Source organism: Malus domestica, chromosome 13 (genome assembly GCF_042453785.1).
Source record: "Malus domestica chromosome 13, GDT2T_hap1".
Lineage (NCBI taxonomy): Eukaryota > Viridiplantae > Streptophyta > Magnoliopsida > Rosales > Rosaceae > Malus > Malus domestica.
The window spans coordinates 27,025,671-27,041,618 of record NC_091673.1 but is presented as its reverse complement, the minus strand read 5'-3'; the positions used below and the strand labels follow the sequence as shown (position 1 = coordinate 27,041,618).

The window sequence follows — 15,948 nt, the reverse complement described above, 5'->3', positions numbered from 1 at the left end:
ACATGCACGACATTAATCAAACACCATTCACATTGCTAATTTCTTCAAATTAGACTCTTAATTGCATGACATTAATCTCCAAATAGAAGCCTCCATGGCCTCACGCTGCATGCAAATGCAATCCCATCTTTAATATCATTGTGCCGATCTCCTACTCCAAGATGTTCCAATCTACGTGTCCGAAGTTAACTTGAACTTTGTTATTGCTTCCAGATTGGAGATAATTTGAATCCCATTTATCCCGTATAAGAAAATGTCAAGATGAATCATATTAAAAGATAATTATTATGATAAAAACCATAATATTATTCTTCAATAATAACAAAATTATCTTCACTTTTCCATGCGATGGTTGGGAGCTATGCTCACTCAATGGCCTTGATTGCAGAGGCCGATGGTGCAATTTTGGCTCCAAACACAACCCCTCAATTTCCTTGAGTTTCGGCCCTTAAGCCGAATAGTTGAGGAAATTTATACTTTCATCTGAACGTTCGTAATTACCAAATAACTCCACCGAATACATATTGATTTGGCGAAAAGCATACTTGGCCTCTTCATGAACCAAAATATTTGGTGCAGTATCCCAAAAGCGACATTTGATGTTGTTGACGAAATTTGGATAAACCCTGTCTTTTACCAAATATCCCTACCATGCTCACATGGGTGAAATGGTGTCCAGGCCGTCGAACATGATATGGTGTCGGTCGAAATGATTCTTCGAACCAAAGAAACCATCGAATTAACTCCTCGAATCAAAGCCCTGGATTAGAGTTGACGGTTGAGAAAAATTTCGAATTCAACGCTCTCCACAGCAAGCATAGAGATTAACATTGATGCTGCTGAATGGGTTAATACCACTGAACTCAGCTCATAGCGCAACCAAGCTTAGGAAAGCATCTGCACTTGGCTTAAAAATCTTGAACCAATGCAGACAACAATGGCTTTGTAAAAATCGAGGCCATTCAATCTTGGCCTAATTCTTTTCCACCGAACGACCTCTATTCGACAGAGTGCAAAGATGTTGATATATAGCAGACAACAATGGCTTTGTAAAAATCGAGGCCATACAATCTTAGCCTAATTCTTTTCCACCGAACGACCTCTATTTGACATAGTGCAAAGATGTTGATATATATATATATTAGGGCCGGCTTTGGGGGAGTGCGACCGGTTCCATGGCACAGGGCCCCAAAATTTTGGGGGCCCCCAAAAATATTTTTTATTGAATATAATAATATAAAAAAATAACATTATATAAAAATAATATATAGAAATACTAATCAAATCAAAATATATACGTATAAAAATCTGATGGGCCCAAAAGCCATCAGACTACTAGTCTACTACCTAAAAACCATCAGAGTCAGACTCAGACTACTACCTAAAAGGGTAAAAGGTTAAAAGCCATCAGGCTACTACTACTAGTACGAAAATATATAAAATAATAGTTAACAAAGGGAAAAGTTAATCAATTAAAGTGGAGAACCCCACTGCTGAGGCAAACAATTTAGTATTCAGAGATAGACTACTTCTCTCACGACAAAATCTCATCGCTGCATTCCACTTTTCTTCTTTTCACACCAGACTACCGTCACTACAGAGGTAAACAATTCAGTGCAGAGCACCATAACGCTGTGCCATTGTGAGCGTCCCAGACTCCCAGTGTAATTCCCTTCTCTCTTCGTCCCATTATATTTCCCACAAATTATTAAACCCTAATATATAAATTTATGAAATTAAAGAGACTTCCAAATCATGAAGACAATTCAACCAATCATAGTGATGTAGACTTCGAACAAAATAAGATATTTACTAATTTAAGTATATTGACTCGAAATTTGAATATTTTGGTATTTCTCATCTATAATGATTTTTTTTTCTTTTGTACTTTTCAGGACAAAATCAAAAGAAGAGCAGTCACAAAAAATTGCTAGACGCACACGTATTACGGACTATCAGGTTTCACTGTTCACACTTACTATAATTTTATTGTGATTTTGTTTGAGATATAAAAGATGGCACCTACTAGAAAATATCCATTTGGCTACTTGAAACGTCAAAGAAAAAGAAAAGTTGAACAATTGATTCAATCTCAAAAAGGAGCTATTGATAGGTTCTTTTTGGAAAAAAAGAACCACAAAGTTCAGTTGATATTTAATTATAGAACAACAGGATGACAATGAGAAATTAGTTGATGATTTAGGTAATGATGAAATTGATGATGACCTTGATGAGAATGATAATCATGAGGATGCTCCTATTGTCACTGATCAACTGAGTGAGTCCATTCCTTCAAACATATATGATCCTCAAATTTGGGATAGTCTTGATCCCAAATGGATTGATTTATTGGCAAAAAAAGGTCATGCAAGAGATCTATCAATTGAGAAAGGTCCTAAAGATCAGTTTAATAGGTGTTTTAATGTAGCCTTTTACACTCGATACTTATCCAATGGAGAGAAACATGATAGAGATTGGCTAGTCTATTCAAAGGATGTTGATAAAGTGTTCTGCTTTTGTTGTAAATTGTTCAAGAAAGGGCCTCTCAAAGGTCAATTAGCAAATGAGGGCTACAAAGATTGGACACATCTCAATGTGAGGCTTAAAGAGCATGAAAACAGTTTTGATCACATCTTGAACATGACCACTTGGATTGATTTACGTCGTAGATTGCAGAAAAATGAAACAATTGACAAAGTTGTGCAAGACCAGATCAAGAAAGAAAAATAGCATTGGAGGGAGTTATTACGAAGGTTGATTTCCATTGTGAAATATTTAGCTAAACACACACTGACTTTTCGTGGAAGTAACGATACGCTCTATCAAGAAAGTAAAGGAAATTTTATGGGCCTAGTTCAAATGATGGCTGAATCTGATCCATTGATAAAGAATCATCTTCAACGCTTCCAAAATAATGAGATTCGTTATCATTATCTTAGTCATACCATCCAGAATGAGTTAATATTGTTGATATCTTGTGAAATCAAAGCTACAATCATTAAAAAAGTCAAAGAAGCTAAATATTTACCGAGATACTTGATTGTACTCCTGATTTTAGCCACCAAGAACAGATGACCTTGATCATAAGATGTGTGGATATGAATAGTACTCCAGTAAAAGTAGAAGAATATTTTTTGCAATATTTGATTATGAATAACACATCAAGAGAATGACTGTTTGAAGAGTTGCATAATGCATTAAAAGTTCTTGATCTTGATATTGATGATGTAAGAGGGCAAGGTTATGATAATGGATCAAATATGAGAGGGAGACACCAAGGTGTACAAAAAAGGCTTTTGGATATAAATCCTAGGGCAATGTACACTCCATGTGGTTGCCATAGTCTTAACTTAACGCTTTGTGATATGGCAAACTCTTGTGACAAAGCGAAAGACTTCTTTGGAACAGTACAACGTATTTACAGCTTGTTCGCAAATTCTACAAAACGATGGCTGGTTTTGAAAGAAAATATACAAGGACCGACTCTCAAATCATTGTCGGCCACACGATGGGAAAGCCGTGTTGTAAGTGTTAAAGCAATTCAATCCCAACCTCTACAAATAAAAAAAGCCTTACTCCAATTAGCAAAAAGTGACAATGACTTAGTAACAAGAAGTGTAGCTAAATCTTTGGCAACATATGACATTGGGAATTTTGAGTTTTTATTGGGCATGATTATTTTGTATGAAATATTGGCTGTTGTTAATGAGGTTAGCAAAGATTTGCAATCTAAAGACATGCTTATTGATGTTGCTATAGAACAAATACAAGGATTAATCGCTTATTTTGAAAAGTACAGAGAAACTGGATTTGCGGAGGCTATGATTAATGCTAAAAAACTTTCTATTGAAATGGAAATTGATCCTGTGTTTCCAGAAAAACGTCAAGTTCGTAGAAAATTTTTTTTGATGAGAATGAAGGTGAATCATCCCAACTAGCTGAACAATCAGCAGAGGAATCTTTTAGGGTTCATTACTTCTTGTATATAATAGATCAAGCTATTGGTTCACTGAAGAGAAGGTTTGAAAAATATCAAGCGTATGATGACATATTTGGGTTTTTGTTCACTTCAGAACAATTGAATTCAATAGACAATGATAAATTAAAAGATTGTTGTGATCGGCTTCAAAACTTTCTCAAGAAAGATGAGCTCTTTGATTTTGATGGGGATGCATTATTAGTAGAATTGAAGCTTTTGCGAGAGTGTTTGCCAAAAGAAATAAAGACATCCATTGACATATTGAACTACTTGAAGACGATGCATTGTTTCCCGACTGCAAGCATTGCATACAAAATTTTATTGACTATACCTGTTACCATTGCATATGCAGAAAGGAGTTTCTCAAAGTTAAAGTTATTAAAATCATACTTGTGGTCAACCATGTTGCAGGAAAGGCTAAATGGACTAGCTTTGATATCGATTAAAAGTGATTTTTTAGGCAAAATTGATTATGAAGATTTAATTGATGATTTTGCAGCAAAGAATGCACGAAGAGCCATTTTTAAGTGAAGCTTCAGTGCTAGACTTTTTTAAGTTTTGTTTATTTGGTTTCTTTAGATTGAACTTATTGTTAGTTATTAGTACTATGATTATTTTGTAACTTTCTTTACATTTAATAATATTTAGAAACAAATGGTTAGTTAGTTTTAAAGTTTATTTCGATATTGCTTTTTAGCATAAATACATTGTTCAATTTGTTTTTTTAAAATGTCTTATAAGAAGGGCCCCTTTTATGAATTTTGCACAGATCCCCGAAATCTTAGAGACATATATATATATATATATATATATATATATATATATATATCTCACAAATGCACCACTAACTCATTTTTAAATGGCCAACCAATCAATTGCTAAATAGCTATTGGCCTTTTCATTGCTGAGCATTACTTCGACCGAACCTCTTCGGTGGTGGCTTTTCGTCCCTCGGCCTTGATTGTAAGACAACATTCGAGTTTAAGATCCTCGACAAACTCCAACTAATGACTGCTTGACCAAAGAAGGATATCCCACGTGAAAGCCTACCACTTGAAATAAGTGGCTTTTCATTTATATCATGAACTTGCCCTTATCTCCTTTTAAACTAAAATCATATAATCTTTTGCATGCCATCTCTTTTGGCTATAAAAAATATGATTCCACCGAATTTTTTCTTTTCCTGACAAATGCCACAGAGTGGACCAAATGCTGATGAAAAGATCATCGGCCGAGACTCTACCTCAAAAACTTGTGAAATTGATGGGTACCACTTCACCATTGAACACCACTTATTGCCCTTGTTGGAACCACGGTCAGCTATTTAGCTGACCTAAAACACCATCAGCACCAAGATCATGGTGAAGCAGCACCTTCAGACCATCCACTCCACTTGGTCAAATCGGCTATAGAAAACAAGATCGAGAAAAACTTGATTCTCGGTAGCTCGGTCTACCATCAATTCTCGGCCATCACTTCGGTGAATACTACTGTTTGGGCCCAAAATATTAGTTTGGGCTGAGTATAGAATTATTCTCGGCCCAGAAAGCCTTACGATAGGGTTCGGTTCTCAGGGATCGGTTAGTTCTGGACCAGTTAGGTCTTGGGCATCCAAATCCGGGTCGGTTATGCCATGCCGTAAGACGAGTCGAATCCTGGTGCAATGAGGAGTCTCGGCAAGATTAATAACCCAGAAGTGAATCCGGCTCAATAAAGGAATAGGTTCACAATTATGGTGAAAGTAGGACTGGTCGGGTTGCTGTTTGATCAGGAGAAAGAGTCCTAATCCGGGTAGGGTTTTAACTCAACCTTGAAGGTATCCGGTGCTATAAATAGAGGAGGCTGTGCATCATTCAAGTCTCTCCAATTGAACACATAACTGTCCTGCGCAAACTCTTTCAACAACTTCGAGATTTTTATTTTCTCTTTTCGCTGACACATCTTCCGTTGGCATCAACAACACTGTGAAAGCAACCGGTGACATCTTAAGTCGGCATAGATAGCTCTGTTGCCATAGAATCAGTCGGTCTCGCAGCATCTTCCATTAGCATCAACAGCACTACGGCGAGGATGATTGGTTACCTATCCAAGTCTCGGTCGAGAAAGATTTCCGAATCCTTATTGACTGAGGTCATCTCATTAGCCTTCTCGGTGAAGTGAGGTGTTACAGTTTACTGAACTCGGCGCATTGCACGCCGAGTGATTTTATGATTGGATACTCTCAAGTGGGATTTAGAGTTTGTCATTCAGACGGCCGAACCACGTTTACTATCAAGACTTATATTCTCTTTGAGTATTTGTGCCTTTACACTTTGGTGTCGATTCGGTGTGAGTTTACTCTGACGAATAACATCACTGTGACAGAATCCGATGACGGTGATTCGTGAACTTTGTAAGAATAGTAGCCTTGTCTTCAGGTTCGAGAACCCAAGAGGCCGAGACGTGTTCCTTCCTTGGTTACAATCGCAAGACGCAGAAGTCAGTCGCGCTCCCAACGCAACATCAACAAATTTACTCCTCGGCCGAGCTCGGCCGACTAGTTGGCACGCCCCGCATTCACCGAAGGATGTAGTTAGCTTATAGATTACTCGGCCTGCGCGCCACGTAGGTTTGGTAGTTTTTAGGGTCAACATTTTGGCACGCCCAGTGGAACCCAGTGCTAAACTACGACGTTCATGCCAATTGAAACACAATCGGTAAAAAAGAAAACAGCTATAGGAAAATCAACAGCCGATTTACCAATTCAAAATATAGGACACAGTGTGCCACAGGCGCAGAATCCCATCAGCGCCGTAACACCTGAGTCCATGAGCGCGACTCGCTGAGAAAGGGAAGTTAATCTCGGTGGTTAGTTTCGCAGTCTTGAAATCCCCGACAGGAACACCTGCGTTCTCAATGAAGGGATAATAGAGGATTGTGACGAGGATGGTGGCGAAGGATCTGATCCACCAACAAGGTCGTTTCTTCGAAAACAGCTTGACGAGCAATCTCGGACTGTTGAACAGATGTTTAGTCGAGGAATCGACAAACTTCATGACGTGATACGCAATACCAGTGAGGCACAAACTAGATTACTCGAAATACTGGTTAGTAAGGTCAGTGACGGTAGGACTTTCGATCTTGCCCAGCATTTGCCACCGAGAAATAATCTATTACCAAGTGCACCGGCCGAGTCAATCCCTGCTCGGCTCAAACCAATTAACTTGGAGAGAGGAGGAGGATCAAATAGTAGGTCAGACGGATCCGACCAGAGAGTGGAAGCAACACCCGTCGATATGACCGAGGTCCAACGGATGATCGATTCGGCCATGAAGAAAGGGCCGAAGTTCCCTAAGTGTATACATCTGTATCCAGCTTATGTGGAACAGTTCGAATACCCTAGAGGTTTCAAAATCCCGAATTTTAGCCTTTTTGCCGGAGAATCATCCTTATCCTCGTTAGAACATGTAGCTGGTTTCACCGCGCAATGCCGAGACATCAATAGCGACTTTCACAAGTTGCGCCTTTTCAATTTTTCACTGACCGGTTTAGCGTTTGCTTGGTATATCAACCTCCCACCGAATTCCGTCCAGAGCTGGGAGGAGTTGGTCGAGAAATTTCATGAGCAGTTTTATCGGCCGGGGATGGAAATGTCAGTATCCTCGCTAGCAAGGATGGCTCAGGCATTCGACGAGTCACCAATGGATTATCTTACCAGATTTAAATCAGCCAGGAATTCGTGCCGAGTACTTCTCCCCGAAGTCGAATTCGTCAGACTTTCTCTGAACGGTCTTGACGTCGAATACAAAAAGAAATTCTTGGGGGAAAACTTTCGGGATATGTATGAACTAGCCTAACATGTCGACCAGTATGATTATTTGCTCCTCGAGGAAAAGATTTCGAAAGCTCTATCTCGAGGGACGATTTACAAGAATCCCACTGTCAATTATGCATCGACCGAAGATGAATGCGTTAGCGTGGATGCGGCTGAGATAATGATAGATAAGCCATACATTTGCAAAGCGCTGACTCAAGTTGACTCTAAGGAAGTCAAAACCCGCTCGGCCACTGAAGAAACACTAAAAACATCAAAAGTCTATACTTTTGATATTACAAAGGCCGATGCAATTTTTGATCAATTGTTATCAGCGAGGATCATCAAATTTCAGCCTGGGCATAACATTCCCAAGGCCGAAGAGCTTAAAAGAAAGATATATTGCAAATACCATAATTCAAGCAAACACATGACAAATAATTGCGTCGTGTTTCGAGATAACATCCAAAGCTGGATTGATAATGGCAAACTTAGATTTCCGGAGAAGAAGATGAGTGTTGATACTGACCCATTTCCCATGGCAATAGTAAATATGATAGATGCACACCTACCTAAGGACAAAGGAAAAGGGAAGGCCGAAGCCGTTACAACGCAACACTTTCTGAATCAGAATCCTCGGCCACGTTTCACTGCCGATTTCCGTTCAAACAAACCACCTATAGTTCTAACGGGACCTGCTATTGTTAAGCCTATGACAAAATACAACACTAACGAAGAAGGTGGGTCGACGCTGTTACGCAGAAAGTGTAAAGTAAATGTCAATACCGAGCCAAAAGAAAAGTTATCTTCGACTATAGTGGAACAACCTACGGCCTCAACACAGCAAAATGTGCTCAACGTAGGCCAACACCAAAGAGTTTTTGATAGGCTCGGCCCTAAAGTGCAGGTGGAAGAAACACCTCCGGTCAGACGGTGCCTCGATTTTGATGCCCCGTTTTATGACAAAGATTATTACGTCCGTAATTCTAGCAGTTTAGAATCATCGAAGAGCCAAAAAACTTTCAAACCTCCCGAACCTCGAGACCAGCGTTGGTATACGTATCACTCTTCGAAAGGTGTATACATCGCATTGTGCAAATCCCAGAAACGTCGGCACCAAAGAATAGACTGCATGGCGCGCCGATAGGCAGCCCAAGAAGCTTCGGTCCCTAAATGGCGGCCGAAGGAAACAGTTGCCAACGATGATGAACGACCATCTCCAACTATTATGACAGAGCTGGTTCAAGGGAAACGGCTAGTCAATCGAGATGTTGAAACCCTATTTGAGGAGGCTGATAAACGGATCAAACTTCTTCTTCGGCCCGGAGAAATGAAGGCACACTTCGAGCATTTCAAGAAAGAAGTTGAAAGCAAACTGTCCCCGCCAACCACACAAGAACCTTTGATCAAAATTCGACGAAATTTACATCCGCCATTTCTCGGGGAGGCCTTGGAATATATGCGAGAATTTCATAAAAAACATTCAGCCAACGATCTATATGGTTTGCCGAAAGCGTGTCAAGATACAATCGATCTTGTCCTCACTAACCCGGATGCCGAGCGAATAATTCAGAAGACCTCAGACCTAGGATTGAAAGCTAGGTTCCAGCACATATGAGAAACTCGTGTTCTTGGCTTTGAAGTCGACCCATATACTGATATCAATACAGCCGACCTTCCTTTTTCCATGGAGGACCTTCAATATTTACGATACAATTTCGAAGTTTTTTCAGCCGTTTCTCTCTTCGGCCTCACGGCCGATGAAATAACACGAGTTGCACGGTTGGATGCCTATCTCGACACCAGGGATGCCCGTATAATATACCAAGAGCAAGCTCGTATCCTGGCATCAATCCCAGACATAATTCCGATTTCAGACGCACCTGCGGCACCTGCACAGAACAACCAGGCTTCCGAAGAGACACTGCGGGAACAAACCATTGAAGAAGGAGCAGAAAAGTCTCTTAGTACTACTCCGCCTCAAGTAAACACCGCAGTCGGTGACCAGGAACGAGAAGAGGCGGAAGAGGATGATGGTAACCCAATGGCCCCGTCGGTCCTGGATAACATGGAATAAGAATGGTTCATGTTTTACCCGCTGATTTTCAGTCAAGCACATCTCAACCGAATTTCCTCGATGGTGACGTAATCACCGAGGAAGCCGGTCACATTAATTTTGTAACTGCTGCTGACGAGAAGTCGACAACAAAAGCTGACAACCTCAAAGCAGCTTTAGCCGAATTGTTTCCTCGCTCATCATCGACCAAACTTCATCATTTGAAGCCATTGTATGTAACGGCCCATATCGAAGGGTATCTAGTATCCAAAGTCTTTGTCGACTGTGGAGCCACTGTTAATATCATGCCTGTAACCGTCATGAAGGCGTTACGTCGCTTCAATGACAAACTTATACCTTCCGGGAGCACAATGAGCAGCTTCGTCAGAGATAAATCCCAAACAAAAGGGGTGTTTCCCGTAGCGGTAACTATCGTCGGTCGTAATCACATGACCGCCTTTTTTATCGTCGACTCCAAGACTGAGTATAATGCATTTCTCGGTCGAGACTGGATCCATCAAACTAGCTGTATTCCTTCATCATTGTATCAAGTCCTCATTTTTTGGGACGGCAAATCGGTCATTGTTCACCCGACCGATAATCAACCCTTCGAGGCTAACATGATCCAAGCACGGTATTATGATGACCATGTCGACTATATCACCCTATAGGGTTTCAATGATGAAGGACGGCCGACTCAAATTTCTGTTCAAAAAGCTATTGAGGTTGGCGTTGAAACTGTCCACCAGGATTCGACGAGACTCGGTTTAGCTAACTTCATCCCCGACCCTGATGTTTGACACCGATCAGAAAAAACGTCGGGGCACGGTTTCATCTACTATGGAACGACTGCTGGCTCATTGGTATACTATATCTAAACAACCAAATTCAGGCGTTAACCTCGTCGAGTTCCTCGCCGAATGAGATAATGGTCTCGTCTTATCTCTTGACAAAATTCAAGCCGCCCCGGCCGAGCTCGAAGACAATCGGCCCCAAGTCAAAGATCCCTTGGAGGAAATTAATGTTGAGACGGCCGATGACCCACGGCCTTTATTTGTTAGTGCTTTACTTCCTCAACCTATGAAAGCCGAACTTTGTGCCCTGCTTGAGGAATTCAAAGATTGTTTTGCTTGGAGCTACCATGAAATGCCTGGCTTAGATCGCACTCTTGTCGAGTATGAATTGCGTATTAAACCTGGGTGTCAACCTTTCCATCAACCACCTCGACGCTTCTCGACCAAAGTGCAACTCGGTATCAAGGATAAACTAGTTTGGCTTTTGAAAGCAGGGTTCATTAGGACAGCTCGATACGTTGAATGGTTGGCCAATATCGTTCATGTTTTAAAGAAAAGTGTGCATTGCACATTTGCATCGACTTCAGAAATCTGAACCTGGCAACTCCCAAAGATGAGTATACAATGCCGATTTCAGATTTGTTAATCGATGTCGCGGCGAATCATGCGATCTTATCCTTTATGGATGGACATGCCGGGTACAACCAAATTTTCATTGCCGAAGCCGATGTGCACAAGATTGCTTTTCGCTGCCCGGGGGCACTCGGCACTTACGAATGGGTTGTCATGCCATTCGGCCTTAAGAACGCCGGCGCCACTTACCAACGGGCAATGAACACCATATTTCATGATTTAATTGGAACCATCGTCGAAGTCTATATCGAAGATGTTGTAATTAAATCTAAACGCCGGCAGACACATCTGGATGATCTCCGACAGGCTTTTATCTGTATGCGTCCACACAACCTCAAGATGAATCCTGCTAAATGTGCCTTTGGTATGTCGGCTGGTAATTTTCTCGGCTTCCTCGTGCATCACCGTGGGATTGAGGTAGATGAAAATAAAGCACGCACAATCATCAGTGCTCTACCCCCGACGACGAAGAAACAACTACAGTCCTTACTCGGTAAGATAAATTTTCTCCACCGATTTATAGCTAACTCGGCGGGTAAAATGAAAGCGTTCTTTACGCTTTTGAAACTTAAGGACTCAAATAAATTTAAGTGGACAGACGAGCATCAGGTGACGTTTACACAAATCAAAGTCTCCCTCATGACACCGCATGTCCTTGTTCCACCCCGGCGTGGTAAGCCTCTCAAACCATATATCTTGGCGGCTGAATAGTCTATCAGCTGCCTCCTCGCCCAAGATAACGATGCCAGGCGGGAGCAGGCTATTTTTTACCTCAGTCGAAATCTTAATCAATCGGAAATCAATTATTCTGCCGTTGAGAAGCTCTGTCTCGCCGTGTTCTTCGCCGTCTCCAAGCTTCGACATTACATGCTTCCGTCGGTCACACAAGTCATTGCCCAGACCGACGTCATTCGGTACATGCTCACCCGACCAATCGTAAAAGGTCGAATTAGGAAATGGACAATGGCGTTGTCCGAGTTTAGCTTGCAATACATGCCCCAGAAAGCTATTAAAGGCCAGGCATTGGCGGACTTCCTCGCTCAACACCCTTCCCCCTACGGTTTTGGGGACACCGACGTCGAAATCGGCATGGTTGAAACGCGCGATAACTACTGGACGATGTACTTTGACGGTTCAAGTACTTCATCATCGGCCGGCGTTGGCATTGTCATTCAATCTCCTAACTATGATCGTTGGTATTTTTCGCTCAAGCTGGATTTTGACTGCACCAATAATCAGGCCGAATACGAAACCCTTATCATCGGCCTTGGCATCCTTCATGATTTGCAGGCCACCCGTGCCCTCATCCTCGGCGACTCCAAACTTATGATTAACCAACTTAATGGGTCTTTTCGCTGCATGAGTTGTACCCTGGCATCCTACCACATAGTTGCCAGCTATTTGGCCAAATCCCTCGACGGTATTACATTCGAGCATATTTCCCGGATCCATAATACCGACGCGGACGAGTTGGCTCAAATCGCCTCTGGTGCATAACTCTTGAGGGGCAAGCTAGGCTGAGAAATACCGGTGTTACGACAGCTATACTCGGCCTTGGTTAACCAACAAGTCCTCCGACGCGACAATGTGATACGCACCAGAGTCATGTCCTTACCTTCGTTGCTAAACCGACAAGACCCTATAAAGGTTTGTGTCGTCGAGGCAATGCTAGATGATTGGAGAAAGCCCATTATGCAGTACCTTGACAATCCCAATGGCAAACATAGTCGCAAGACACGAGTTCACGCCATAAACTATGTCACGTACCAAAATGAGTTATACCGAAAGGGTGAGGATGGTCTATTACTGCTATGCCTCGGTCCCCAAGAGAGTGCTCAAGCAATCACAAAAGTCCATGAAGGGGTGTGCAGAGCTCATTGGTCCGGACGTAAAATGCGGTGGTTGCTTCGACGACACGGTTATTTTTTGCCAAGAATATTGAAGGATTGTATCGAGTTCGCACGAAGGTGCATACAGTGTCAGATTCATGGTCCTATACAGCGGGTCCCGGCCGAGTCATTACATTCGGTCACTAAACCATGGCCGTTTAGAGGATGGGCCATGGACATAATCAGTAAAATCACACCATCTTCCGGGGCTACCAAGCACGCACGGATACTGGTAGCAACCGATTACTTCACTAAGTGGGTCGAACCTAAATCGTATGTCGAGCTAACGTCTAAAGAAGTTTGCGACTTTGTAGAGGAACACATTGTGACTAGATTCAGTGTACCAGAAACGATTATAACTGATAATGGCACAATCTTTACAGCCGAGAGGTTTAGAGAATATACGGTAAGTTTGAAAATTCGGCTTGAATAGTCTACACCGTATTATCCACAAGCAAATGGGCAGGCCGAGGCAAGTAACAAAGTATTGATCGGCATTCTCGAGAAAATAATAAAAGAGAGGCCTGGCATGTGGCATTTAAAGTTAAACGAGGCTTTATGGGCATATCGAACATCGCTCCGATCGTCGACTGGGACAACCCCGTATGCACTAACCTACGAACACGACGCAGTGTTACCAGTCGAGCTAAGCATAAATTCGTTACGAATAATTGAACAAAGTAGTTTGTTCAGCGCCAAATATAATCAGTCCATGAGACAAGAGTTAGAAGACTTGGAAGAAGCGCGACTTGATGCTTATAACTTGTTGGTGGCACAAAAACAGATTGCCGAGCGAGCATACAATCAAAAGGTCCGACAGAAAACATTTGGCGAAGGAGAATTAGTTTGGCAAACGGTGTTGCCAGTAAGAATTAAAGACCCTAGGTTCGGCAAGTGGTCGCCAACTTGGGAAGGGCCTTTCGTCATACATAAGGTTCTCGGCAAAGACGTATATCATCTTAGAGACTGGACTGGTTTAGTTCACAAATTGCCAATCAATGGGAAGTTTTTAAAGAAGTACTATCCAGTCACATGGGAGATGCAGGAATAGAAACTCATTTCATTAAGGTCGATGGAAAAATACACATTGAGTTAATCGATCAGTTTACATTTAGGGTGAAGAAGGAAGAAGAGTGCCGAGAAGAGCCTTCAACTCCAACCACCGCACCTCGCCCATTATGACCTCGGCCTGCCGATTCTTCTTGTCCATCTTCAACTGCCCGATTCGTTTTGCGCCCATCGCATACTCGGTCAGAAAATCTTTGCCGCCCGACTCGAAGTCTTTCGCAAGCTCAGAAGCAATAGCCGACCTTCGTTTTGCCAATTCGGCTATTTGACGATCGAGGTAGACCAAGGCCTCCCCTTTCACCTTTAAAGCATCAATCTTCGGACAAAGAGCATCTTGGATGGCCATGGCAGCTTTTAGATCATGTTCAGCCCAAAGAGCGTTCTCAAGGACGTTAAAAGTCTCCCGAACTCGCTCTAAGGTAGACGACACCCGAACGATGGCTTCGGCGCTCATATGACCATCTGCGCCGAGGTCGTTTAAGTAGGCACCCAATAAATAAAGGCTTTTGCTTTCAAGGACTTGCGACGCAGAGAGAGACAAAATTTCTTGCACTCGAACCAGAGTAGTTGAATCGGCAGGGTCAGTTGTAGGGACTGAAGGGCCAGTCGCTCCGGTAGTACTTGATAGGAGGGCCTTGAACTCAACTTCCCAGGAAGCCTACACACAAAAATCAATTTAAGCTCAAAGAAATCACGAAAAAGGTAGAATGAAGGTTTTGTTTTTTAAACCTGCCGAGAGGAAACTTCGGCCATGTCTTCAGGATCGTTGCTCGAACCTAAAGAACTTAATGGCCGAGCCCAGTATCTTAGATCGCTTCTCAGTTCACGCGGCCGATGGAGGTTATCTACGTTCGACGGCCACTGAGGTGGCCAAGAAATATAGATAACACCTTTCGGCATATAAATTTTTTGATGAAAATAGTGTACAGGCACCTGACATTTAGTATTTTCTTGGTTTAGAGTTCTATGGCAAGGAAATAACCAAGGAAAAGTGGTAGGGGGTACTTACAAAGGCCGAAGTGGCTTCCTGCGGAGGAATATTGAGGTCCTGGTCCTGCGGATGAACGGGCGTTTCCACCGTCGCTTCTGGCTCTCCTACAGGTCGTTTGCCACGGTTGGCCGCAGAAGGGCCGAATTGGACAGCCGCCTCGGACATAGGAGGAGGCACCTGACATTTAGTATTTTCCCGATTTAAAGTTCTATGACACGAAAATAACCAAGGAATGACGGTGAGGGTACTTACGAAGGTCGAAGTAGCTTCCTGTGAAGGAATATCGAGGTTTTAGTCCTGCGGACGAACGGGCGTTTCCGCTGTCGCCTCTGGCTCTCCGGCAGGTTGTTTGCCACGATCGGCCGTAGAAGGGCCAACTTGGACAGCCGCCTCGGACGCAAGAGGAGGTTGACAGCGTGGCTGAAGGCGACTCGTCAGAGGAACCTCATCGCTCCCATCGCTCTCTTCCATAATGAAGGCCGAGGGTTTTGGATTTTCAGGAGGAGTTTTCTCGGTCACGGAGACTGTTGCTTCCAGAGCAGGTGCAGCCTCGACCACAATTGGTTTACCAACTTCAGAAACAGGCCGTGCTTGGACTGTTTCTTCTACCAGAGTTGGCCATTTCTCAACCAAGGCTTGGGCGATGAGGGGAGAAGGGGAAACGCTGGGAGTCGTTACCCCCGTAGTTTGACTAGAGATAACGTGAATCTTTCGTTCTCCTTTCTTCGCCAGCTTTTTGACCCGC

At 42.6% G+C, this 15,948-nt stretch overlaps 1 protein-coding gene across 1 annotated transcript; it reads left to right on the top strand.

The window, feature by feature from the left end:
* The first annotated feature begins 1,041 nt into the window (after positions 1–1,041).
* LOC103453848 (uncharacterized) lies at positions 1,042–2,730 on the top strand. The gene is made up of 3 exons (XM_008393432.1): positions 1,042–1,049; positions 1,896–1,959; positions 2,173–2,730. Exons 1-3 carry the CDS (start codon positions 1,042–1,044, stop codon positions 2,728–2,730), a joined length of 630 nt encoding a protein of 209 aa, XP_008391654.1.
* The last annotated feature ends 13,218 nt before the right edge of the window (positions 2,731–15,948 follow it).

Excerpts from the sequence above, each read along its gene's own strand:
- LOC103453848 (XM_008393432.1), top strand. Across the intron at positions 1,960-2,172 it reads CACGTATTACGGACTATCAG|GATGACAATGAGAAATTAGT; the intron begins GTTTCACTGTTC and ends ATAGAACAACAG.